This window comes from Manis pentadactyla, chromosome 12 (genome assembly GCF_030020395.1).
Source record: "Manis pentadactyla isolate mManPen7 chromosome 12, mManPen7.hap1, whole genome shotgun sequence".
In the NCBI taxonomy this organism is placed as follows: Eukaryota; Metazoa; Chordata; class Mammalia; order Pholidota; family Manidae; genus Manis; species Manis pentadactyla.
This window is the reverse complement of record NC_080030.1, coordinates 15,487,777-15,514,165: the sequence shown is the minus strand read 5'-3', so window position 1 is coordinate 15,514,165 and position 26,389 is coordinate 15,487,777. Positions and strand designations below refer to the sequence as shown.

General features: G+C 38.7%; 1 protein-coding gene across 1 annotated transcript; it reads left to right on the top strand.

Moving 5' to 3' along the window:
* The first annotated feature begins 1,519 nt into the window (after window positions 1–1,519).
* Window positions 1,520–26,389, top strand: LOC118921068 (olfactory receptor 7E24-like). Its single transcript, XM_036902693.2, has 3 exons — window positions 1,520–1,721; window positions 23,913–23,967; window positions 25,435–26,389. The coding sequence occupies exons 1-3, from the start codon at window positions 1,520–1,522 to the stop codon at window positions 26,387–26,389; spliced, it is 1,212 nt and encodes a 403-aa protein (XP_036758588.2).

The window sequence follows — 26,389 nt, the reverse complement described above, 5'->3', positions numbered from 1 at the left end:
AGAGAGTTGTTAGAAATGGAAAATGAAAGTGACGTCCAGCCCTCATGTAAGAGCAGGCATCATTTATAATGTCTGAAATATGTGTTTGGCAGAGACAATATTAAACCACAATACTATGGTAAATAGGACCATCTCAGGAAACCACATGTGTAGTATGATTGTATTTTAGTAAACTTTCAGGAAAACCGTGGGCCCATGAGTCAATATTTGGAACTTTATGGAATATGTTGTGAAATAATATATACATATGTGTGTGTGTATATATATATATATTTATATATATATATATATATATATATATAATGGAATACATATATACATATATGGAATACATTATAGAATATTTGGAACATCTATTAATACTATGGGAATGACAAATGGAAATCAAATCCACCAAATTCATGATAGTGTAAGCTTTTGAACCATTGAAGTACAGAGAAATATGATCATGCAGGGATATCAAGAAAAACTAAGGTTTTATTGGTAAAAAAAAATATGAGTTCTGAAGCTAGTGTTATTAAATATGAATTTAGTATGACTTAGGGTTATAATGATAATAATTATAATAGGCAATATTAATGGAGCATTCATTAAGGTCCTAGAGATACTCAGGGCAATCGTTCTCTATTCTGACCATGTTAAATGATAGAATCTGATTTGTGGAGATTCTGATTTGATTGGTTCTAGATTGTGGCCAACACATCTGTAAATTGTTAAAGACCAACAGCTAATTATAATGATCCACCAGCATTGAGAACTACTGTCTAACCCCTTCATATTTGTTATTTAATTTGATATCTTACAGCAACTTCATAACATAATGCATGGGAGGAAAATAGCTATTTCTTTTACCCATCTTAGTTTCTCTGGCTGGGGCTCTGAAAACTTCATAGACAAAAGAAGTCACAAGAAAAAGCAAAAAGAACTTTATTAGTTTGTTCATGGCTATTGGTTGTTATTTATTCCCGCCCATTTTTTCTGTTAATAAAGGTATTTCTGCTACATGGAACTCCTGTATCTATTATCAGAACAATCCTGTAAGTCAAAAACTCAAGATAACATTGGCTATTGTACAGACTTCTTTGAGAGCATTGATTTTATATCTTGACAGGGCAGACAATGTACATAATCACTGAAAATGGTAAAAATTTATTACTCATAATATGCTTTTTATATTTAAAACAAGTCATGTGGTGGAGAACATCTATGAATGTAATGAAGAAAACGAATGTGGAAAAACCTTCAGCCAAATTTCACATCTTAATATACTGAAGAGAACCATTGAAGTAAAATCCTATGAACTCTGTGAATGTAAACAGGCTTTCATGGATTGTCTATCCCTTAAGAATCACATCAAGTCTCACACAGGAAACAAACCCTATCAGTGTAAAGAATGTGGGAAAGCATTCCACTTTCTTGCTAGCTTAAGAATCATGTGAAAACTCCCACTGAAGAGAAACCCTATGAATGTAAGGAATGTACCAAAGCCTTCAGTTGTTGTTCTTTCTTTAGGGCACATATGAAGATTCACTCTGGAAAGACAAAGTATGAAAGTAAGGAATGTGGGACAACCTTCAGCTATTCTTCGTCCCTCACAGAACACAAAAGAATTCATATTGGAGAGAAGCGTTATGAATGTAAGGAGTGTGGGAAGGCCTTTAGCTGTTCCTCTTCACTCTCCAAACACAAAAGAATTCAAGGTGGAAATAAGCCATATGAATGTAAGGAGTGTGGGAAAGCCTTCAGTTCTTCCTCTCACCTTATAATACATATACAAATTCATACTGGAGAGAAGGCTGACTACTTTTTCATGTAAGATGAAAGTTAGTTGGTTTGTGCTGCTTCAGGTATATTTATGTGCACTGTCTTTCTTTCTGTTATATTTTCTCTTTTTGTCTAAAAATACACTTGTACCACTTTCCCTTAATCACTTTTTTCAGTTTTATTAAGGCATACTTACAGTATGCATGTGTACAGTATGCATGCAACGTGCATGAAGTACACTAATTGTTATAGTGTGCAACTCGATGGAATGTCACATATGTGCACACCCCGATAAGTACTTTTCCAGGACTCCAGGAAGTTCATTCATCTGCTTTCTCAAGAACTGTGGTACAGAAGCAACCACAACTTTGGCTTTTGTTACAATATTGTTTGATTATTCCTTATTTTCATACAGATATCAAAATACAGTCTGTACAGTTAATCAGTTTCCTTTCTTTTCTCCCCATACATAATGTCTGGTTTGCCTTTTAATTCCTCTTTCAACAGACTTAACACTTATTTCTCTTGGCATCTGTTTTGTATGTAGGAAGGAGATGACTGAATCATAGGGAAGACTCTGTTTAGTTTGGTAAGTATTCCTGTTTTTCAAAAAAGTTAATTCCACCTATAATCCCAAAAGCAATGCATGAAATTGCCAGTTGTTCCACATACCTGGAAAACACCTAATTTTAGCCATTGAGCAGAGGATATGCTAATATCTCATTTTGGGTTTTAATTTGCATTTCCCTGATACACAGTGATGTTAATACTTTTTTATGTGCCTTGTGGATCCTTGGATATTTACTTATAAGATGCCACCTATTGAAGCATTTCACACATTTTTGGTTCCTTTTTAATTTGAAGTGCTTCCTTCTGTTATGTGTCCTTTATTTTATGTATGTACCTATGTATGTACCTATGTAGTTACATATGTTTACATATAGATATAAAATGTTATATATTTTATATATATACATAAAATACCATTTGTATAATATATACATATTTTGCAGATAACCTTTCCTAGTCTTTGGCTTGTCTTTTTATTCTTCAGTTGTAATCTAAAACGAATTTGCTGGTTTGAGTATTAAAAAGTACATGGGTCTCATTAGCTTTAGGGAAGGCCAGGTCCTGAGGCTGAAATGTATCTGCATTTCTTGGCTGAGCCTCTTCCTACATTAGCTACTTTTCGTGGCAGGATATTTCTCCTTACAGTGGACCCCCAGATGCACCCTGCTCTCTTTTCATGTTGAAGACTCAGTGGGAAGAGAGCAGTGGTCTTTTTGAACTATTACAATATTATTGTAGTTGAATGTGACTGGCTCAGTTGGCAACCATTATCCAATCCCTGTGGCCAGAGGAATGTTTAGGACTGGCTGCCATGCTCACCCAGAGACCAGAGTCTGCACCAGTGGGATCATAGAGTCCTGGCCATTGTGATGTGTAGAGAGGGGAGGGGCAGCAGTAAGCAGGTGAGATATAGAAATAGAGGTAATAATACGGTCAGTTGTGCTTGCTTAGCAATGGGAGGGACCTATGAAGTCTGTGAATTCAGCCAAGGCTAAACAGTTCTAGAAATCCTTTCAGAAAGGTCAGGAAGGTTAGATGCAGTCTGTTAACATTTCTTGAGTGCTCAGGTGGCTGCTCAATCGTGATGTTGATCTGTAGGGTTTTGGAGATCTGATAGTGGAGACTTCCAACTTTTTAATACAAGATTCCCTTGCCTTCTATATCCCCCATTTGTTTCTGAAATGCTGATTTTAGAATCTCATATCAATTTTCACAAATAAATCTCAGACTATGCTTGGAATTGCATTAACTTTATAGACAAGCCTGAATAAAATTGACATGTTGGTTCTATTGAGTCTTACAAGTGAACATAATGCAACTGTCCATTTACCTGGGTATCATCTTTAAATTTTTTTAACAGTGTTTTGTAATCTTAATCATAGAGATTGAATACACCTATTTAATTTATTTCTGGGTATGCTGTGCGTTTTGCTTTGTACATTTTTTCTCGATTTTTGGTTTAGCACATAGAATTGTAAATTCTCTTTGTACATTGTACATCTTTTAACCGGTGACATTTATAGATCCAATTATTTATTCAATGGGATTATTTTGGATTCTCTGTGTCTACAGTCCTGTCAATAGAAATAAAGTCTTGGTTGGTTTCTAAACTGTTACTTTTCTTGCCTCATTGCTTTACAGTGATGCATAAACATATTCCTTAGCTAGGGGAAAGTCTTCTGTATTTTACCATTAAGTATAACAATAGCTGCAAGTTTTTCATGAATAATATGTGTTAAGTGAAAGGAATTCCATTCAATTCCAGGTTGCCAATTTTATCTATCATGTACAGAAACTGAATTTTTTCAATGCCTATTCTGCACGTATGAGAATCTTTTTATTTATTTCTTTGGTTGTTTTGGTATCGTTAATGTACAAGTACATGAACAACATTATGGTTACTAGACTCCCGCCATTATGAAGTGCCCCCCAAATACCCCATTACAGTCACTGTCCATCAGTGCAGTCAGATGCTATAGAATCATTACTTGTCTTCTCTGTGTTATGCATGTATCAGGATCTTAAAAGAAAAAAATTCCTGTAGTCTGTTAATGTGATTAGTTACAGTAATCCTTGATTTTAAAATGGTAAAGAATCGTGTGTTCCTGGAATGAACCACCCTTGGACATGATATGTATGAGTTTATTAGCCTTTTCCTCTTGCTAGTTTCATTATGGTAACATAAAAAATTTTTTCCATGCCAGTGTTCATGAGAAGTTTGTGTTTTATTTTAATTGTCTGTTGTTTTCTAAATTAGGTTTATGCTGTCTCTTAGAAGGAGTTGGAAATACTTCTGAAAGACTTTGTATAAAATTTGAACTACCTATTTCTGATATGTTTTTAATAATTCACCAGTGAACCTTTCTTTGGGTTTTCTTTACAGGAAGCTTTTGTAAGATAGTTTCACAGGTGAATTATAGCAGACATATAAATAAACAAAACACTATTCAAATTTTCTATTTGTTCCTCTGTTAGTTTTGTGATCGTTGTATGTGTCCATTCCATAACTTTTCTAATTTCTTGCCATAAATTTCATGATATCTTACAATTCCTTTTTAATATTTGAAAACCAACTATATACCCTTCTTATTCCTGATATTGGTAACTTATGTGTTCTCTTCCTTCTTTGGAAGGGATGTTCAATATATTAATTTATTTGAACAACCAACTTTCAGTTTATTCTGCTTTCTAATTCCAAAATAAGAAGATTAAAAGATAAATTTTTCCCTTCTATTTGGATTTATTTTATCGTATTTTTATAGGTATTTGAGACAGATGCTTATATCATTGCCTGTCTTTTACTATGTCCAGTTGGCATATAAACCCATCCAATCAGAACTTGCTATATTAACATTATCAGTAGCAGTGCATTTGAGATATGTGCAGAAAAAAACTTTTTTTTTTTTTATTTTTTATTATTGAAGGGTAGTTGACAACAGTATTGCATTACATTAGTTTCAGGTGTACAACACAGTGATTCAACATTTATATACATGATAATTCTAGGTACCAGGTATCACCATACCAGGTTGTTAAAATATTTTGACTATATTCCTTATGCTATACATTACATCCCAGTTACTTATTTATTTTACAATTGGAAGTGTGTTTATATATATATATATATATATATATATGTATGTATATATATATTTTGTGAGGGCTTCTCTCATATTTATTGATCAAATAGTTGTTAACCACAATAAATTTCTGTATAGGGGGGTCAATACTCATTGCACAATCATTAATCCACCCCAAGCCTAATTTTCGTCAGTCTCCAATCTTCTGATGCATAACGAACAAATTCTTACATGGAGCACAAATTCTTACATAGTGAATAAGTTACATGGTGAACAGTGCAAGGGCAGTCATCACAGAAGCTTTCGGTTTTGTTCATGCATTATGAACTATACACAGTCAGTTCAAATATGAATACTCATTTGATTTTTAAACTTGATTTATATGTGGATACCACATTTCTCTATTATTATTATTTTTAATAAAATGCTGAAGTAGGTAGATACGAGATAAAGGTAGAAAACAGAGTTTAGTGTTGTAAGAGAGCAAATGTAGATGATCAGGTGTGTGCCTGTAGACTATGTGTTAATCCGAGCTAAACGGGGGCAATAAACATCCATGTATGCAGAAGATTTCTCTCAGAACATGAGGGGGGAGGTTCTAAGCCTCACCTCTGCTGCTCCCCATTTTCTCACCACATGGCCCCCTGCGACTGTGCCTGTCTTAGTTTGTTCCTCCCTTGAGGAATCTTACCCGTCTCTGGCTAACCAGTCATCTTCCGGGGCCATACAGGGAAATGTTAAGTTGGTAAGTGAGAGAGAAGCCTTATTGTTTGAAAAGGTTAGCTTTTTACTTCTTTGCATATTTATGCCCTGTGGCTTCTATGCCCAGCATTTGCCTTGAGGTGCCTTTACCACTTGGAAGAATTATGATACTCGGTAAATTCGACATGTGGCACGAGTTCTATTTAAAGGTTGTGATTAGGTAGGAAGAAGAAAAGCTATAGAAGTAGCAGGCAGAGGAAAACCTGGGAAGATTGATTATTTCTTTGACATATCTTCTTGCAGAGTAACTTCAGCATGGATAGGTTTTAAACTACTAATTAAATTGTGCACACACATTAACATAATAGGAATATAGTTACCTAACCAAAGCATACCTGTAATTACCAGCCATCTCCAGTGAAACCAAGAAAACCAGTTAGGCACCTTAGGCATTTGTGAAAACGTATCTATGATATGGTGGATATTGTCCGACTGAACTTAAACAGTCTGAGAGAATTCAGATAAACTAGAACAACCCATTCCTGGGGACTGTTCATATCCCATATGTTCTTCTAACGATAAATAGTCTGTGGTTGTAAGATTTTGGAGTGCTACAATTTGCACTTCTCCTAATTCTTGGTTGAGTTCCAACAGTATAGATCCAGTCAAATTTTTGTTTTACTGTATGCACAGGCCAGCTTAGATATCTCCTTCATCATTCCCATGGCAAGTCCAGGAACTGGTGGGATGAGTGCATCTACACCTGTGACAGTGCATGGATCTTTGTTGGAGTTTTTTTTTTTTTTTTTGCTGATCATCTTCTGTCATGAGTCTTCCCGAGAGTGCTGATGTTGGAAGTTCTTTTTCATATCGTATCTTAGTTCATTTTTGGGGTAGCCAAATTAGGCTTTGATCCTCTGTATAAACACAAACAGAACCTTTCCCTACACTTTTATATGCCCTTTGTATCATTGTGTAGAACTCATTAGAGGTCACCACATAGGAACTGCTTTTTTTTTTTTAATCATTAATCTACACTTACATGACGAATACTTTGTTTACTAGGCTCTCCCCTATACCAGGTCCCCCCTATATACTCCTTTACAGTCACTGTCCATCAGCGTAGCAAACTGTTGTAGAATCACTACTTGTCTTCTCTGTGTTGTACAGCCCTCCCCTTTCTCCCACCCCGCTATGGATGCTAATCTTAATACCCCTCTTTTTCTGCCCCCCCTTGTCCCTCCCTACCCACCCATCCTCCCCAGTCCCTTTCCCATTGGTACCTGTTAGTCCATTCTTGAGTTCTGTGATTCTGTTGCTGTTTTGTTCCTTCAGTTTTTCCTTTGTTCTTATATTCCACAGATGAGTGAAATCATTTGGTATTTCTCTTTCTCTGCTTGGCTTGTTTCACTGAGCATAATACCCTCCAGCTCCATCCATGCTGCTGCAAATGGTTGGATTTGCCCTTTTCTTATGGCTGAGTAGTATTCCATTGTGTATATGTACCACATCTTCTTTATCCATTCATCTATCGATGGACATTTAGGTTGCTTCCAATTCTTGGCTATTGTAAATAGTGCTGCGATAAACATAGGGGTACACTGGTCTTTCTCATACTTGATTGCTGCATTCTTAGGGGAAATTCCTAGGAGTGCAATTCCTGGGTCAAATGGTATGTCTGTTTTGAGCATTTTGATGTACCTCCATACTGCTTTCCACAATGGTTGAACAAGTTTACATTCCCACCAGCAGTGTAGGAGGGTTCCCCTTTCACCACAGCCTCGCCAACATTTGTTGTTGTTTGTCTTTTGGATGGCAGCCATCCTTGCTGGTGTGAGGTGATACCTCATTGTAGTTTTAATTTGCATTTCTCTGATAATTAGTGATGTGGAGCATCTTTTCATGTGTCTGTTGGCCATCTGTATTTCTTTTTTGGAGAACCGTCTGTTCAGTTCCTTTGCCCATTTTTTAATTGGGTTATTTGTTTTTTGTTTGTTGAGGCGTGTGAGCTCTTTATATATTCTGGACGTCAAGCCTTTATCGGATGTGTCATTTTCAAATATATTCTCCCATACTGTACGGTTCCTTTTTGTTCTATTGATGGTGTCTTTTGCTGTACAGAAGCTTTTCAGCTTAATGTAGTCCCACTTGTTCATTTTTGCTGTTGTTTTCCTTGCCCGGGGAGATATGTTCAAGAAGAGGTCACTCATGTTTATGTCTAAGAGGTTTTTGCCTATGTTTTCTTCCAAGAGTTTAATGCTTTCGTGACTTACATTCAGGTCTTTGATCCATTTTGAGTTTACTTTTTATATGGGGTTAGACAATGGTCCAGTTTCATTCTCCTACATGTAGCTGTCCAGTTTTGCCAGCACCATCTGTTGAAGAGACTGTCATTTCGCCATTGTATGTCCATGGCTCCTTTATCAAATATTAATTGGCCATATATGTCTGGGTTAATGTCTGGATTGTCTAGTCTGTTCCATTGGTCTGTGGCTCTGTTCTTGTGCCAGTACCAAATTGTCTTGATAACTATGGCTTTATAATAGAGCTTGAAGTTGGGGAGTGAGATCCCCCCTACTTTATTCTTCTTTCTCAGGATTGCTTTGGCTATTCGGTGTCTTTGGTGGTTCCATATGAATTTTTGAATTATTTGTTCCAGTTCATTGAAGAATGTTGCTGGTAGTTTCATAGGGATTGAATCAAATCTGTATATTGCTTTGGGCAGGATGGCCATTTTGACGATATTAATTCTTCCTAGCCATGAGCATGGGATGCGTTTCCATCTGTTAGTGTCCCCTTTAATTTCTTTTAAGAGTGACTTGTAGTTTTCAGAATATAAGTCTTTCACTTCTTTGGTTAGGTTTATTCCTAGGTATTTTATTCTTTTTGATGCAATTGTGAGTGGAGTTGTTTTCCTGATTTCTCTTTCTGTTGGTTCATTGTTAGTATATAGGAAAGCCACAGATTTCTGTGTGTTGATTTTGTATCCTGCAACTTTGCTGTATTCCGATATCAGTTCTAGTAGTTCTGGGGTGGAGTCTTTAGGGTTTTTTATGTACAGTATCATGTCATCTGCAAATAGTGAGAGTTTGACTTCTTCTTTGCCAATCTGGATTCCTTGTATTTTTTTGTTTTATCTGATTGCCGTGGCTAGGACCTCCAGTACTATGTTAAATAACAGTGGGGAGAGTGGGCATCCCTGTCTAGTTCCCGATCTCAGCGGAAATGCTTTCAGCTTCTCGCTATTCAATATAATGTTGGCTGTGGGTTTTTCATAGATGGCCTTTATTATGTTGAGGTACTTGCCCTCTATTCCCATTTTGCTGAGAGTTTTTATCATGAATGGATGTTGAACTTTGTCAAATGCTTTTTCAGCATCTATGGAGATTATCATGTGGTTTTTGTCTTTCTTTTTGTTGATGTGGTGGATGATATTGATGGACTTTCGAATGTTGTGCCATCCTTGCATCCCTGGGATGAATCCCACTTGGTCATGGTGTACGATGGTTTTGATGTATTTTTGAATTCGGTTTGCTAAAATTTTGTTGAGTATTTTTGCGTCTACGTTCATCAGGGATATTGGTCTGTAGTTTTCTTTTTTGGTGATGTCTTTGCCTGGTTTTGGTATTAGTGTGATGTTAGCTTCATAGAATGAGTTTGGGAGTATCCCCTCCTCTTCTATTTCTTGGAAAACTTTAAGGAGAATGGGTATTATGTCTTCTCTCTATGTCTGATAAAATTCCGAGGTAAATCCATCTGGACCGGGGGTTTTGTACTCTGGTAGTTTTTTGATTACCGCTTCAATTTCATTGCTGGTAATTGGTCTGTTTAGATTTTCTGTTTCTTTTTGGGTCAGTCTTGGAAGGTTGTATTTTTCTAGGAAGTTGTCCATTTCTCCTAGGTTTCCCAGCTTGTTAGCATATAGGTTTTCATAGTAGTCTCTAATAATTCTTTGTATTTCTGTGGGGTCCGTCGTGATTTTTCCTTTCTCATTTCTGATACTGTTGATTTGTGTTGACTCTCTTTTCCTCTTAATAAGTCTGGCTAGAGGCTTATCTATTTTGTTTATTTTCTCGAAGAACCAGCTCTTGGTTTCATTGATTTTTGCTATTGTTTTATTCTTCTCAATTTTATTTATTTCTTCTCTGATCTTTATTATGTCCCTCCTTCTGCTGACCTTAGGCCTCATTTGTTCTTCTTTTTCCAATTTCGATAGTTGTGACATTAGACCGTTCATTTGGGATTGCTCTTCCTTTTTTAAATATGCTTGGATTGCTATATACTTTCCTCTTAAGACTGCTTTTGCTGTGTCCCACAGAAGTTGAGGCTTAGTGTTGTTGTTGTCATTTGTTTCCATATATTGCTGGATCTCCATTTTGATTTGGTCATTGATCCATTGATTATTTAGGAGCGTGTTGTTTAGCCTCCATGTGTTTGTGAGCCTTTTTGCTTTCTTTGAACAGTTTATTTCTAGTTTAATGCCTTTGTGGTCTGAAAAGTTGGTTGGTAGGGTTTCAATCTTTTGGAGGCTCTTTTTGTGTCCTAGTATGTGGTCTATTCTGGAGAATGTTCCATGTGCACTTGAGAAGAATGTGTATCCTGTTGCTTTTGGATGTAGAGTTCTGTAGATGTCTATTAGGTCCATCTGTTCTAATGTGTTGTTCAGTGCCTCTGTGTCCTTACTTATTTTCTGTCTGGTGGATCTGTCCTTTGGAGTGAGTGGTGTGTTGAAGTCTCCTAGAATGAATGCATTGCATTCTATTTCCTCCTTTAGTTCTATTAATATTTGTTTCAGGTATGTTGGTGCTCCTGTATTGGGTGCATATATATTTATAATGGTTATATCCTCTTGATGGACTGAGCCCTTTATCATTATGTAATGTCCTTCTTTGTCTTTTGTTACTTTCTTTATTTTGAAGTCTGTTTTGTCTGATACCAGAATTGCAACACCTGCTTTCTTCTCTCTGTTGTTTGCTTGAAATATCTTTTTCCATCCCTTGACTTTAAGTCTGTGCGCGTCTTTGGGTTTGAGGTGAGTCTCTTGTAAGCAGCATATGGATGGATCTTGCTTTTTTATCCATTCTATTACTCTGTGTCTTTTGATTGGTGCATTCAGTCCATTTACATTTAGGGTGATTATTGAAAGGTATGAATTTATTGCCATTGCAGGCTTTAAGTTTGTTGTTACCAAAGGTTTAGGGTTAGCTTCTTTACTATCTTACTGTCTAACTTAACTCGCTTGTTGAGCTATTATAAACACAGTCTGATGATTCTTTATTTCTCTCCCTTCTTATTCCTCCTCCTCCCTTCTTCATATGTTGGGTGTTTTGTTGTGTGCTCTTTTTAGGAGTGCTCCCATCTAGAGCAGTCCCTGTAGGATGCCCTGTAGAGGTGGTTTGTGGGAGGAAAATTCCCTCAACTTTTGCTTGTCTGGGAATTGTTTAATCCCTCCTTCATATTTAAATGATATTCGTGCTGGATACAGTAGTCTTGGTTCGAGGCCCTTCTATTTCATTGCATTAAGTATATCATGCCATTCTCTTCTGGCCTGTAGGGTTTCTGTTGAGAAGTCTGATGATAGCCTGATGGGTTTTCCTTTGTAGGTAACCTTTTTTTTCTCTCTGGCTGCCTGTAATACTTTGTCCTTGTCTTTGATCTTTGCCATTTTAATTATTATGTGTCTTGGTGTTGCCCTCCTTGGATCCCTTGTCATGGGAGTTCTGTGTACCTCTGTGGTCTGAGAGGCCATTTCTTCCCCTAGTTTGGGGAAATTTTCAGCAATTATTTCTTCAAAGACATTTTCTATCCCCTCTTCTCTCTCTACTTCTTCTGGAATACCTATGATTCTTATATTGTTCCTTTTCGTTTGATCACTCAGCTCTCTTAAAATTCTTTCATTCCTGGAGATCCTTTTATCTCTCTCTGCATCAGCTTCTCTGCATTCCTGTTCTCTGTTTTCTATTCCATTAGTGGTCTATTGCATCTAGTCCATTCTGTTTTGAAGTCCTTCCAGAGCTTGTTTTATTTCTGAATTCTCCTTCCTTAGTTCTTGCATATTTCTCTGCAAGTCCATCAGCATGGTTATGACTTTTGTTTTGAATTCTTTTTCAGGTAGACTGGCTAAATCTATCTCCCCAGATTCCTTCTCAGGGGAAGATGTAGCAGATGCCAAAGCTGTCTGGGTTAGTCTTGTCTGGATCATATTTTTTTGCCTTTTCATGTTGACAGGTGCTATTGACTGTCAGCTGGGAGGGCCAAAATTTTCACTTGCTACTGGCCTTTCTTTACTGGGACAACTGCGACCCCTAGTGGCTTGTGTTGGGTAATTGCGTGTAGACTGGGTCTTTGAGTCTTGCCTGGCCGGAAGGGAGAAATTTCCCTTTCTGTGGGCGGAATTTGTCTCAGGCTGCTTCTCTGCTTTCGCAGCGCCCGGTGGGGTAATGGATGGGGGGGCTGCTTGACTGTTTGCCTCCTTGAGGGGTCTCAGAGCTGTTGCCCAGGGGGTTAGTGCACCCGGTTTTCCCTGTAATTTCCAGCTGCTGTACTGTGACCTGGGTTGTTTCCGTCAAGCTGTTAAGTCCCTGTCCCTTTAAGACTTTCAAAAAGCCCCCACTTTTCTTTGTCACAGGGGCATCAGCTTTGGCACCCGCTCAGAGGTCTTACTCCCTGTTTCCCCAGTATCCAGGGCCCCCTGGGCACGTACTGTGTCTGCGCTCTGGCCCAGATGGCTGGGGCTGGGTGTTCGGCAGTCCTGGGCTCCGTCTCCCTCCCGCTCTGCCTGCTCTTCTCCCGCCGGGAGCTGGGGGGAGGGGCGCTCGGGTCCCGCAGGGCCGGGGCTTGTATCTTACCCCTTTCACCAGTCGCTGGGTTCTCGCTGGTGTAGCTGCAGTCTGGCCACTGTCCTGCGTCTTCTGGTCTCTCTTTTAGGGCTAGTTGTGTTTGTTGTATTTTCAAAAGTATATATGTTTTTGGGAGGAGATTCCCACTGTCCTACTCACGCCGCCATGTTGGCTTCGCCTCAGAAAAAACTTTTTATGTGACTGCTAAAGTCACAAGGGTTTCCTTTGTGGAATGGAGAGAAGATTGGGAATGAAGACATGTGATTTCCAGTCTTCATATTTCAACTCATTATCTCTCTGTCCTTAGAAAACACGTTAAACTTTCTGGACATTTTGGTGTTTGTGTGCTTAACTTTTTATTATGGAATAATTATAGATTCATAGTAGGCTGTAGAAAAAATATGTACAAGGAAGAACATGTAATCCATTACCCGATTGACACCAGTGGAAATCTACAAATCTTATTCAGATTTCACCAGGTTTACATGAGTGTGCACATGTGTGTGTCTGCAGTTTTAGTGCATATGTAGATTAATGGAACCACTGTTACAGGGTACAGAACTGCTCCATCACGACAGAATAGCTCTTGAAGGCTATTCGTTTGCATTTAGACTAAATTCTCTTCATCACCATCCCCAGCAGCCATTAATCTATCCTCCTCTCTAATTTTGTTATCTCAAGAATGTGATATAAATAGAATCATGCAGTGTTTAATGTGAGGTAGACTTTCTCACTTGGCATAATCCCCCTGGGATCTATCCAAGCTGTGTGTGCAGCTGTGCTATTTTTTTTATTTCTCACTTTAAAATATCATGAACAGGTAGGTATTTTTTTTTATTTTGATATTCCAAGAATTTTCTGTCATTGAAAAAAGATACAAATCAATAAGTAGAGATATGAGTGTCGAGCAGAAAGGGAAAGAACCAACCCAAATGCCTCCTGTATCCAAGCGTTCCAGGTGCTGAGGACAGAGGCATGAAGAAATCAGACAACACTCACTGTGCACAAAGAATTCAAATCCCAGGGAAAGCAGCAGTCACTAAAACAAGTGCTCTAAGGAAACAACTGCTCTGGGGGGTGGATGGAGAAGACCTGAGAGAGAATAATTTTAAATCAGTGCCTCAGAAATTGAGAAAAGATTTCAACTAAAGCCTGATGAATATTAGAAAGGGAAAGAAGGTGAATAATGGGCAAGTGCAGCACTGGCAGAGCAGCAGCAGGGGAAATGCCTCAAGGCACGGATGCCCCTGGGTGTTTCAGAAATTTCGGCATTGGGTTATTTTGTGAAAATTATATGTGCTAAAGTTTAAGAACCCAAAACCACCTGTGACACTTCCCAACCCTTCAGGTCCAGTATTTGTTCCTCCAAATTACGGACACAAGAGACTGAGTAAAACAATAGTGGTTCTGCGTCACTGGCGTTTGGAGAATCAGAAGGTCCATACATGCACAATGCAGGCAAAGATAATTGTACCTATATTCTGTGAAGTTTCTCAAAGTTCCTGTAACTTCATACATGGAATGCCATGTAGGCATATGGTATTCTCTTCCAATTGGAATGTGGACTTGAGTCAAGCTACACTTGTCTTCTGCTCTGGACAAGATAAAAGGCTCTTTAAGACAGTGTGCACAGCAGTGGTTTTTAACCAGGAGGAATTTTACCCACTACGTAACATTTGCAATGTCTATAGACATTTTTCGATGTCACAGTTGGCATAGGGAGCCTTCTGGTATCTATTGGAAGGAGACCAGGAATTCAGGAAATGCACCAGACTGCGCCCACAACAAGGGGCTCTGTGGCCCAGATGCCAGTGGTGCTAAACTTGAGAGATCATGGTGTACAGCTAGCCCATTTCCATGGCAGCCTCCATCTCTACTGAGATCCAAGTGAAACCCTGATCCATAATAAGCTGGAATGTCTTCATTTTCACCACCTAGGGAACAGCAAGACTTCTCAGTGTCCAGTGAGCAAAGTCTATAGACATACATGACCTTGCACTTTTTGAATGCTCAAATGGGATCCCTGTGTTGATAGTTGCTTTCATCTCTATAGTGGTCTCATGTCATGGTCTTAGGACTATAGCCTTCATTTCCTTGTTGGTTTATATTAATTTTACAATTTCTTCACCCGTGTGTTCTTGCCTTTTGTCATGTGACTTGTTTGGTCCAGTCAAATGTCAGGTAGTCAAATGCGAGCAGAGATTCAAAACTCATTGGTGCAGTTAGGCATCCTAACTAGCACCCTGGCATTACCCTAGACACATAAGGGAGTTAAAAATAGACAAGGAGTCAAAAGTTTATGTTTTCATTTAAGGCAGTTATATTATCCCTGGCCATAAATCAAACCAAAGCCATCCAGTACCATCAAAGATTCATAAAGAAAGCACTACAGGTGTGGCTGCTTGGGGGCAGGACCACATCGTTTCTTTGCATTCATAAATTCCTGCTTCACTCTCCTAGTTTTCTAGACTGAGAAGAGTTTAAAGGACCAAAATTAGTTTCAGAGATGCTCTAAGGGAAGGGTTTGCTTGGTTTTATGAGAAAACAGAAGAGACAGAAGAAAACACTGTTTAATATTTAATGAGCTTTCTTTCTCTGTCATTCACTGTTTTAAGTCGTAACTTCAATGTATTCACTTACTTGATCATAAAAACTTTATGAGGCAAATGCTTATTAACATCATAGACATGGTGAAACAGAGGTATAAAGGAGCTCAGCAGACGAGGATTACATCATTAGCACACGGTGGGGATCACCTAATGTGATAAAACTTTGGTCACATTCTAAGTTCACACCAAATGTGGTCACCATCATTATAACTTCTACATACATAGTTTTATTTAAAATAAGAACTCCAACAATTCAAAACTGAACTTTATTTCTATCTTTGTGATCCTTGACAATTTCAAGCTGTGGATCTGGGCACCTAACCTATAAATTTATACCAACCTATGATCTGTAAGACAAAAGTAGACTGTTAACTGTTTGCATAAATAAAATTTTATTGGAACACAGACTTGCTCATTCATGTACCTGTTATCTGAGGCTACTTTTGTGCTATCACAATGGAACTAAGTAGTTATAACAAAGGATGTGTGGTGGCCTATACAGCCTAAATTATTTGCAATCTGGCTCTTTGTAGGAAAATTTTGCTCACCTCTGTCCAATACTATTGAGATCATAATTACATTCCCTTATGGGGTTACTGTCATGAGGAGACTAAATATATGTAAAATGATTGGGACAGTGTTTAGCACACATTAAAGCATCAATAAGGAAAGGTTGTGGTCATATTAGTAGGGAAAAGCAAAATATTCATTTCTGGGGATGTTAAAATGGAATTTTGGTAAATTAAAACTGACCCAGAATGAAAATCTTAGTAGAACAGCAATATAAACAACAAAATACGTATGCTAACAACCAGTATCAGGATAAATGGTAGAACTTTCGAATCGTTTTCATCATAGCAAGCGAAGACACTCAGATGTCCATTCTATCACTGTTACATAATGCATAATGTTCAAGGGGAGGTAGCCTGTGCTTTTGGACAGAAATAGCAATAAGGAAAAAGACCACAATGATAAATTTCAGATAATATAATTGTACTCAAAAAAACACCTAGAAATACTCTTAGAACAAAGAGTGTTAGAAAATGGCAATATACAATTTGTTTTCTAATATGTCAAAATAAATCAGCAACAAATGAAACCAATGATAGGGAAAAACAAGCGAGAATGTTTCATATCTCGATCTGGGTGATAGTTACATGAGTGTACACACACGTTAAAATCCATTGAGCTGTACATTTAAGATTTGTGCACTTTATTGTATGTATCCCAAGGAAATATATGAAAAAAAAATTAAAGTAGGAAGCTCTCCTTGCAGACATAAAAATGTTCAAATACAGGAATATTTTCAGGTTCTAGTGTCTAAATGTTAACAGTAAAGATGGCAATATTCCTGACATTTCCTCAGTGTCATTTCAGTATATCAAAAGCGCCATAGAATTTGCAAGTTAAAATAATCTAAACTTTCCAGGAACAGCTTCCGTTTTGGATGTGTGACTAGAGTCGGCCAAGTACATGTGCCTCTGGGAAAGGGTAGTACTCAGAAGTAATTGAGCTGGACTGAGGACATTGACTTTCCTACCATCATTCCTGAAAACTGCAAAGCCTTAAGGGAATAGAACTCATGGACCAATTTAGCTAATTATGAGTCCTGTGCATGGGGCTCCCAAGGCCACGCATAAATAATCGGCCTGTATCTCCAGTCTTTCAGGTTGACAGTCCCCACATCTCCTCCTCCCAGTGTAGTAATCTCCCTCAGGAGGCAAGCCTTAGTCTGTCTTCCTGCCAGTCCTCAGGACACAGCCACAGCCGTCACTGCGCACCAGGCAGGAGAGGGACAGCAGACTAGCCTTCCCTGGTCATGCAGCGGCAGAGTCACAGCGCAGCCCAGTGAGTGCCCTGGGAGACTGGGTGGAGGGGGCACTGGGGAAGCATTGTTTCCTTATTGCCAGAAGAAGCAGGACATCTGGGATGGGGATGGACCGCTGGTGGGGCAGCAGCGTGCAAAGTTTCGCCTCTGTGTGCTGTGATGTTAATGTTCCTGGTTCTGGTGGGATTCCAAGAACTCCTAGTAGAGTTCTGCTTTCCTCCGACCCTGCTTCTAGACGCCATAGGCATTACTCCCACTATAACAGGAAACAGGTCTGTCTAAACTGTACCGTAAGAACTCAGAAATCATGAAGTGGAGATGAGGATGAATTCCAAAGGTACGGCATCACGAGTCTTCCGTAAGGACATCCTGAGGTGCCAGGAGCTAGCCGTTATCTAGAGCTTATTTCATTTTTCCTGCATAATCACACCCCACATTAGAGGAATGCACATTACTGTCATTTTCAGATGAACAAGGGAGCACAGCATTTAAATATATCTTGCCATGGGGTGAAATGCATGAATTAGAGTTTGAATCTAGCCACCCAAAATCCAGACACAGGACACCAGGCACACTATTCTCTCCTGCCAACATAACATGTCGTTCAACCTGCCGGGCCACTCTGGGCAGAGACCGCCCCGGTCACTGAGCTCTTCCCTTTGGAGGTTCCCAGTGGACCTCAGCAGAGATGACTGGATCCCCTTGCTTCATCAGCCACAGGAAGGACAGCTGAGATGAAGGCCAGGGTCAGAGAAGGATCAGCAGATAATTATTTAAGGCAGATCTCTCTCTCGCCACTGCTGCCATCTTCCTTAAAGTGTCTTCTTCCTCCTTCAGCTTGTACTGTAGCCCTTCTCAGTCAGGGTGCTGGGTTCCATTCTTAGGAGTCCAAACTCAGATCAATGTTTTATCTTAACTAATTATTTAAGACCTCTGTACGTCTGTGTTAAGCCTTGTGAACGGCAGGGAAACAGTGAGAAGAGGAGCCTTGCGTATGGATATCAGGCACTCACAAATTGCGTTAATTCTGTCTGCTCTATTTCTTATCTCTTGTGTGATATGGGGCCAGTTAGTAGCATCACGGTGTACATAGAAAGGGCAGAAGAAATTTCAGATATTATTATTATTATTATTATTATTATTATTATTATTAACAGTCTTGCTTCATTCAGGTTGATTAAAATATCCTGTGATCTAAAGGTATGGATTTGTCTGACAGGACGCTTAATTTTTCCCTAATACAAATAGATCCTTTTCACAATATCCCAAAGGACAGGGCAAGATACAGCACAACTGGTGTTGTCTCTACAGCATGAACTTTCTATGAGCCTATTATTTTCCTTTTAGAAAGTATATGTCACTATATATTCAAATATTCATCATTCAATATATTCAATTATCAAAAACTTGTGGAGGTTTTAAACAATGAAAATTTCAAAGGAGGGAGAAATAGAAAGGGAAGACAAATTTGCCATCATAGTCTGACAGACGTACAAGATTCCAGATTTATGATATCAAGTCATGCCATGCTCTACTTCCCTGGAATGAGAAACGCTTTGACCTCTCTGCCATGTAACTAAATAAAAGCCATTAAGGATTTCTTGGGGTTAAATTTATCAGTAACCTACTGCTGCAATAATAATTTAATTTTCATTAAAATTCCATAACAATACTCAGTGCCAAATTTCAGGGATATTATCCTTCCCATTTCTAGGTAAGAATTGCCATCCAATACTAGTTGAGATATTTACACACTCTCCAAATTTAGTGAAAGATGTGGGTCTCAGACTATCTTTGTCCCAGATGGTTTCTCTTCTTGGGACTCACTGAAGTCACCTGTGAATTAGGGAATGAAAAAGGGGTTCACCGGGTTCTCTCTGGCGTGACTATTGTGGCTCATATGGTTTCCAAGAATACTAATATTTTCTCCACCTCACTTTGGAAATATGAGATATACAAATATTATACCCTCTACAAGTTTAGAATTTCACTTGAGCCATCACAGAATAATGATTACTAGACAGACTTCAGGGATGTACCTGATTCTATATTTCAGCAGTAAGAAGAGGTAGTTGATTGTATCTGATTTTTTAAATGGGAAAATTATGCAGGCAATGAATGGTAGAATAAAATGTGTGGTGATTTGAACAATGCAAAAACCTATACTTCATATTTATATCATACACATATTCTCACTTGCGTTCTGTGAAGAGGTAAATGAATTTGCATAAAATTGTCATAATAAGGCAATAAGCTAAGATTTCAGGAAGACAGTTGAGACCTTCCCTATTGTAAAACCTCAACTATAAATAAGAGTATTCATTTGATGAGGAAACAATACTTCACAAATTTTAGAATTAGAAATGCATTTTAACATTTCTATCAATCTTAACACCACAGAAACACTGGCAAGAGAATATACCTGTAAAATTCTAGACCTCGGTTTGCCTTTGAGAGACTCGTATATACAGGGGAAAGAGATCATGGAGGGGGTGCAAGAAAACTGAAATTTTATTGGTAATATTTCAAATCTCTATAGAATAAGCTCTGAAGCATATTTTACTGAATGTTCACATTTTTAATGTTTAATATGGTGAGTGGGTTTTACTGATACTACTAATAAATAGTATTAATGGAGGATTTACTAAGTGGTGGTATTCAAAGGCATTGGTTCTCAGCTCTCACTGTACATTAGAATTATGAACAGATTCACATACAGAGATTCTACTTTAACTGGTTTTAGGCTGCAGCCAGCACCTCAGTATATTTTAAAAGATCCACAGTTAATTATAATGGTTGAATGGGAGTGACAATCAGGGGTCTAAGTACTTTATATTTATTATTTCCTTTCATTTCTCAAAATGAACCCTATAAGCTGGGTTATATTCTTACCTCCATTTACAATTCAGGCTTTTGTTATATTATTCTCTGAATGACACTTTTTTTTGCATTTTTTTAAAAATTAAATCATATTGTTACCTACCAGGATGAACTATGACCCAAGACGCCTACAACTGAGAATAGTAGACCCCACAATCAGGAAAGACTGACATTGAAGTTCTCAATCTAGTTTAAGAAGGCTGGGATTCAGTCAGCTTTGGGACATGCCTTGGTTGTAAATCCTCAACTGTATATAAGAGTGATGATTTCATGAGGAAACAATGCTTCACAAATTTTAGAATTAGAAATGTATTGAAACATTTTTTTAAAGTGTCATTGATATACAATCTAATGAAGGCTACTCATGAGCAACATTCTGGTTTCAGTGTTCACCCATGTTATCAAGTCTTCCCCACCGCACTGTAATCAGTGTTCATCAGCATAGTAAGATGCTGTAAAGTCATTACTGTCTTTTCCGTGATATACTGCCTTCCCCATGACCCACCTATATAGTGAGTGCTAATTATACTGGCCCTCAATCCCTTTCTCCTTCCTTCCCTACCTAATCTCCCCAAACCCTTCCATTTGGTACATGCAAGTCCCTTCTTGGACTCTGTGAGTCGGCTGCTGTTTCGTTCCTTCAGTTTTCCTTGTTACACTCCACAAATGAGTGAAGTCTTTTGGTACTTGACTTTCTCCATCTGGCTTATTCACTAAGCATAATACCCTCTATCTCCATGCACATTGTGGCAAATGATTGGATTTGCTTTCTTCTCATGACTTAATAGTATTCCACTGTGTATATGTACCATATCTTTATCCATTTATCTACTGGTGGACACTTAGGTGCCTTCCATATCTTGGCTATTGTAAATAGTCCTGCAGTAAACAAAGGGTGAATATGAAACTGGGATCTTGTTTTCTTTGGGTAAATTCCTAAGACTGTAATTACTGGGTCAAACTGTATTTCTATTTTTAGTTTTTTGAGGAACCTCCATATTGCTTTCCACAATGGTTGAACTAATTTACATTCCCACCAGCAGTGTAGGAGTGTTCCGCTTTCTCCACAACCTCGCCAGCATTTGTTGTTTCTTGTCTTTTGGATGTTGGGCATCCTAACTGGTGTGAGGTGATATCTCATTACATTTTTAATTTGCATTTCCTGATAATTAGTGATGTGGAGCATCTTTTCATGTATCTGTTAGTGATCTGAATTTCTTCTTTGGAGAAGTGTCTGTTCAGATTCTCTGCCCACTTTTTAATCAGGTTATTTGTTTTTTGGGTGTTGAAGCATGTGAACTCTGCATATATTTTGGTTGTTAAACCCTTATCTGATAAGTCATTTACTAGTATATTCTCCCATACTGCAGGATGCCTTTTTGCTCTGTCGATGGTGTCCTTTGCTGTACAGAAGCTTTTTAGTTTGATGTAGTCCCACTGTACATTTTTTATTTTCTTTCCCTTCCCCCAAGGAAATGTGTTCAGGAAAATGTTGCTCATGTTTATATTCAAGAGAGTTTTAACTATGTTTTCTTCTATGAGTTTATGGTTTCATGACATACATTCAGGTCTTTGATCCATTTTGAGTTTACTTTTGTGTATGGGGTTAGACAATAGTCCAGTTTCATTTTCTTGCACGTAGCTGTCCAGTTTTGCCAACACCAGTTGTTGAAGAGGCTGCCATTTCTTCATTGTATGTCCATGGCTCCTTTATCATATATTAATTGGCCATGTATATGTGGGTTAATATCTGAGCTCTCTATTCTGTTCCATTGATCTATGGGTCTGTCCTTGTGCCAGTACCAAACTGTTTTCATACTATGACTTTGTAGTACAGTTTGAAGTTGGGAAGCATAATCCCCCCTGCTTTATTCTTCCTTCTCAGGATTGCTTTGGCTGTTTAGGGTCTTTTGTGGTTCCATATGAATTTTTAAACTATTTGTTCTAGTTTGTTGAAGAATGCTGTTGGTATTTTGATCGGGATTGCATTGAATATGTAGATTGCTTTAGGCAGGGTTGCCATTTTGCCTACATTAATTCTTCTTATGCATGAGCATGGGATGTATTTGCATTTATTGCTGCCTTCTTTAATTTCTTTCATGGGTGTTTTGCAGTTTTCTGTGTATGGGTCTTTCATGTCCTTGGGTAGGTTTACTCCTAGGTATTTTTTTCATTGTGATGCAATTGTAAAGGGAGTTGTTTTCCTGATTTCTCTTTCTGCTAGTTCATTGTTAGTGTATAATAATGCAAGAGGTTTCTGTGTATTCATTTTGTATCCTGCAACTTTGCTGAATACAGTTATTAGTTCAAGTAGTTTTTGGGTGGATTGTGGATTGTTTAGGGCTTTTTATTTATAATATCATGCCATTTGCAAACAGTGACAGTTTACCTTCTTTCTTACCAATCTGGATGCCTTTTAATTCTTTGTGCTGTCTTATTGCCATGGCCAGGATTTCCAGTACTATATATTCAATAAAAGGGGTGAGAGTGGGCATCCTTGTTCCTGATCATAGATGACAAGCTTTCAGCTTTTCACTATTAAATATGATTTTGGTTGTGGGTTTGTTTTATATGGCCTTTATTATGTTGAGGTGCTTGTCCTCTATAGCAAAAGCATCGAGAGTTTTTATCATGAATGGATGGTGAATTTTCTGAAATGCTTTTACAGCATCTATTGAGATGATCATGTGATTTTTGTTCCTTTTGTTGATGTGGTTTATGATGTTGATGGATTTTTTAATATTGTACCATCCTTGCATCCCTGGAATAAATCCCACTTGATCATGACTTTTCTATGTATTTTTCCTTTGTATGTGATTTTTTTTCTCTCTCTGGCTGCTTTCAGTACTCTCTCCTTGTCCTTTATCTTTGCCCTTTTAATTACTATGTGTCTTGTTGTTGTCCTCCTTGGGTCCCTTGTGTTGGGAGATCTCTGCAATTCCAAGACCTGAGAGACCATATCCTTTCCCAGTTTGGGGAATTTTTCAGTAATTATTTCCTCAAAGACACTTTATATCCCTTTTTGTCTCTTCTTCTTCTTCTTGTACCCCTATAATGTGAACATTGTTCCATTTGTATTGGTCAGACATTCTCTCAGTATTCTTTCATTCCTAGATGTCCTTTTGTCTCTCTGTGCCTCGATCCTTTGTTTTCTCTAATTTCTATTTCACTTACCATCTCCTCTACCTCATCTAATCTACTTTTAAATCTCTCCATTGTATGTTTCATTTCAGATATTGTACTTTTCAAAGTTTCGATCTTTCTTGAAGTTCTCCTGAGATCTTGAATATTTTTCTGTCCCTCTGTGAGCATGTTTATGATTTTTATTTTGAAATATTTATGAAGAATATTGGTGATTTCAGTTTCACTTGGCCCTCTTTGTGCTGTCTTCTGCTGTTGTTTTGTTTACAAAAAATTAATTCGCCTTTTCATTTTTCTTGTAATTCTTACAGAACAAAAACTTTGTGTAGGCAGCGACATCTAATACCCAGTAGCTCTACTCACTGGAGCTGCAGGCACCTGGAGCAATAGTTGGGGTTGCAGGCTAGTGGCACTGGTGAAAGAGCTGTTTCCTGCTCCCTGACTGCAGTGTGTGGGGGCTGAGCATACAGGGAGAAGACTCTGCATTTCACCCCTGTAGCTGCTGTAGCCAGCACCATACTCAAGCTGGCCTGGTACAATGTTTGGGAGTGCAGGTGTGTGGTCCAGTGCCTGACAGGAGAAAGGAGTGGCAGACTGCATATTGCAGTGAGGGTCCTCAGGGATGCATTTCCAGGTAGGGGATGGAGCATCTGAAGCTCCTGAAAGTTCTCAACCTGTTGGACTGAGTGTGTTGGGAAAATTTTGCCCCCCTTTCCTTTCTCCTGAGCAGCAGGCTCTGTGCAATCTTTTCCCCTTTAGCAACCCTCTCACTGTTGGGAAGTCTTTCAAAGTGCCTGTCTTTCCTTTGTTCTGGAGCAGCAGGTTGTGGGTACCTGTTCTCTACAAGCAACTGTAATATCAGTCTCTCCATGTATTCTGCTGGTCTTTGCTTTCCAACCCCACTAATCTCTGGAGCACCATGTAATGTGGGTTGGTGCTCCAGGAGAAGACCTCCAGGGATGGGTTTTTAGCAGTCCTGGACTTCTACTCCCTCCCCACTCCATTTCTTTTCTTCCTGCCTGTGAGCTGGGGCTGGGGAAGGAGGGCTTGGTTCCTGCCAGATCATGGCTTGGTTACTTTCACTTTTACCACGAACTCTTCTCTTTTCCCCAGATGTAGGCAGTCTGTTCTGCATTCTTTGGTAGCTTTTTCAGGATTAGTTGTATTTGCTGTACTTTTGTGTTATATGTGGTTTTGTGAAGAGGTTTCTGCCTCACTTCTCAGGCCACCATCTTTTCCCCATGCCTCTCATGTTTAAATATTTCTATCAAGGCAATATATAGCGGAGATTTAAAGAATGCAGAAATCAGCCTCAAGCACAAAGGCTGTCCTTGAGAGGCTGTAGAGTTGATACAAAGAGTGCTGTATACAAAACTTCGTATTAGAATTAATGTTTACAAAAACTCTTAAATGCAACTCACATAGGTGGGTGAGAACTTAATTCCACTGACAACAGATCTCAGAAAACCAAACCATAATGAAAGTATATGAAGATAATTGTCATATCAAAATTCTGACTGATTAAACACAACTTGACTTTCCTTTAGAATTCAGGTAATATTACAGAGTGTTTATAAATGCTCCAGATTAAGGGAATGTTTTGTAATGCAGTTGGATAAGTTAAAGTATGTTTCATTGTTTCCTAATGTCTTTTAATTGGAGTGAATTTTTTTTTAACAGAGAATATTTTTATCCAATCTCTTTTCTTCAAAGTAGAGGTTGATATGTAACTTCAGTTATGAATTTTCAACTCTAAATCAGTTTGCTCCTCTATCACTCTTTAGCTCATTGTCTCTAAAGTGGGTACATATAGAAACAGGTCAATAGAGAAGAAATCAAGGAGGCAAGAGATCTAAAAGGAAATGACTTGGCCACCAGTGACAAATATTGCTCATGGTCCTGCAGTGTATGATCTTCAGGGGTTGAAGTCTTTACTTTGATTTGCTTGAATTCAAAATGTAGATGGTGTGCCCTCTTCCTGTGTGCTGTTTTATTTATTCCCAGCCTTTTTTCCTTTCTAGGAGGTGTCTTTGCTACGTGGGAACAAAGAATCTAACACATGTCAGAGAATTCCTCCTCCTGGGCCTCTCAGATGATCCGGAACTGCAGCCCGTCCTCTTTGGCCTCTTCCTCTCCATGTACCTGGTCACTGTCCTGGGGAACCTGCTCATCATCTTGGCCGTGGGCTCTGACTCCCACCTCCACACCCCCATGTACTTCTTCCTCTCCATCTTGGCATTGGCTGACATTGGTTTCACCTCCACCACGGTCCCCAAGATGATACTGGACAATAAGACTCATAGCAGAGTCATCTCCTATGCAGGCTGTCTGACTCAGATGTCTATTTGTGTTGTTTTTGCATGTATGGACAACATAATCCTGACTGCGATGGCCTATGACAGATTTGTGGCCATCTGTCACCCCCTGCACTACCCAGTGATTATGAATCCCCGTCTCTGTGGCCTGCTAGTTTTGGCGTCATTTATCATCAGCTTTTTAGACTCCCAGTTGCACACTCTGATGGCGGTACAATTCATGTTCTTCATAGATGTGGAATTGCCTACTTTCTTCTGTGGCCCTTCTCAGCTATTCAACATTGCTTGCTTTAAAATCCCCAACAGTGCCTTATTAATGTATTTTACTGGGGCTATTTTCGGAGGTGTTCCGGTGTCAGGGATCCTTCTCTCTTACTATAAAATCGTTTCCTCCATTCTGAGAGTCCCCTCGGCAGGTGGGAAGTTCAAAGCCTTCTCCACCTGTGGCTCTCACTTGTTAGTTGTTTGCTTGTTTTACAGCTCGGGCCTTGGGGTGTACCTCAGTTCAGATGCGTCACGTGCCCACAGGAAGCGTGCAGTGGCCTCGTTGATGTACACAGTGGTCATCCCCATGCTGAACCCCTTCATCTACAGCCTTAGGAACAGGGACATGATGGGCGCCCTGCAGAGGCTCCTCAGGGGAGTCTCCAAATCGCAATGA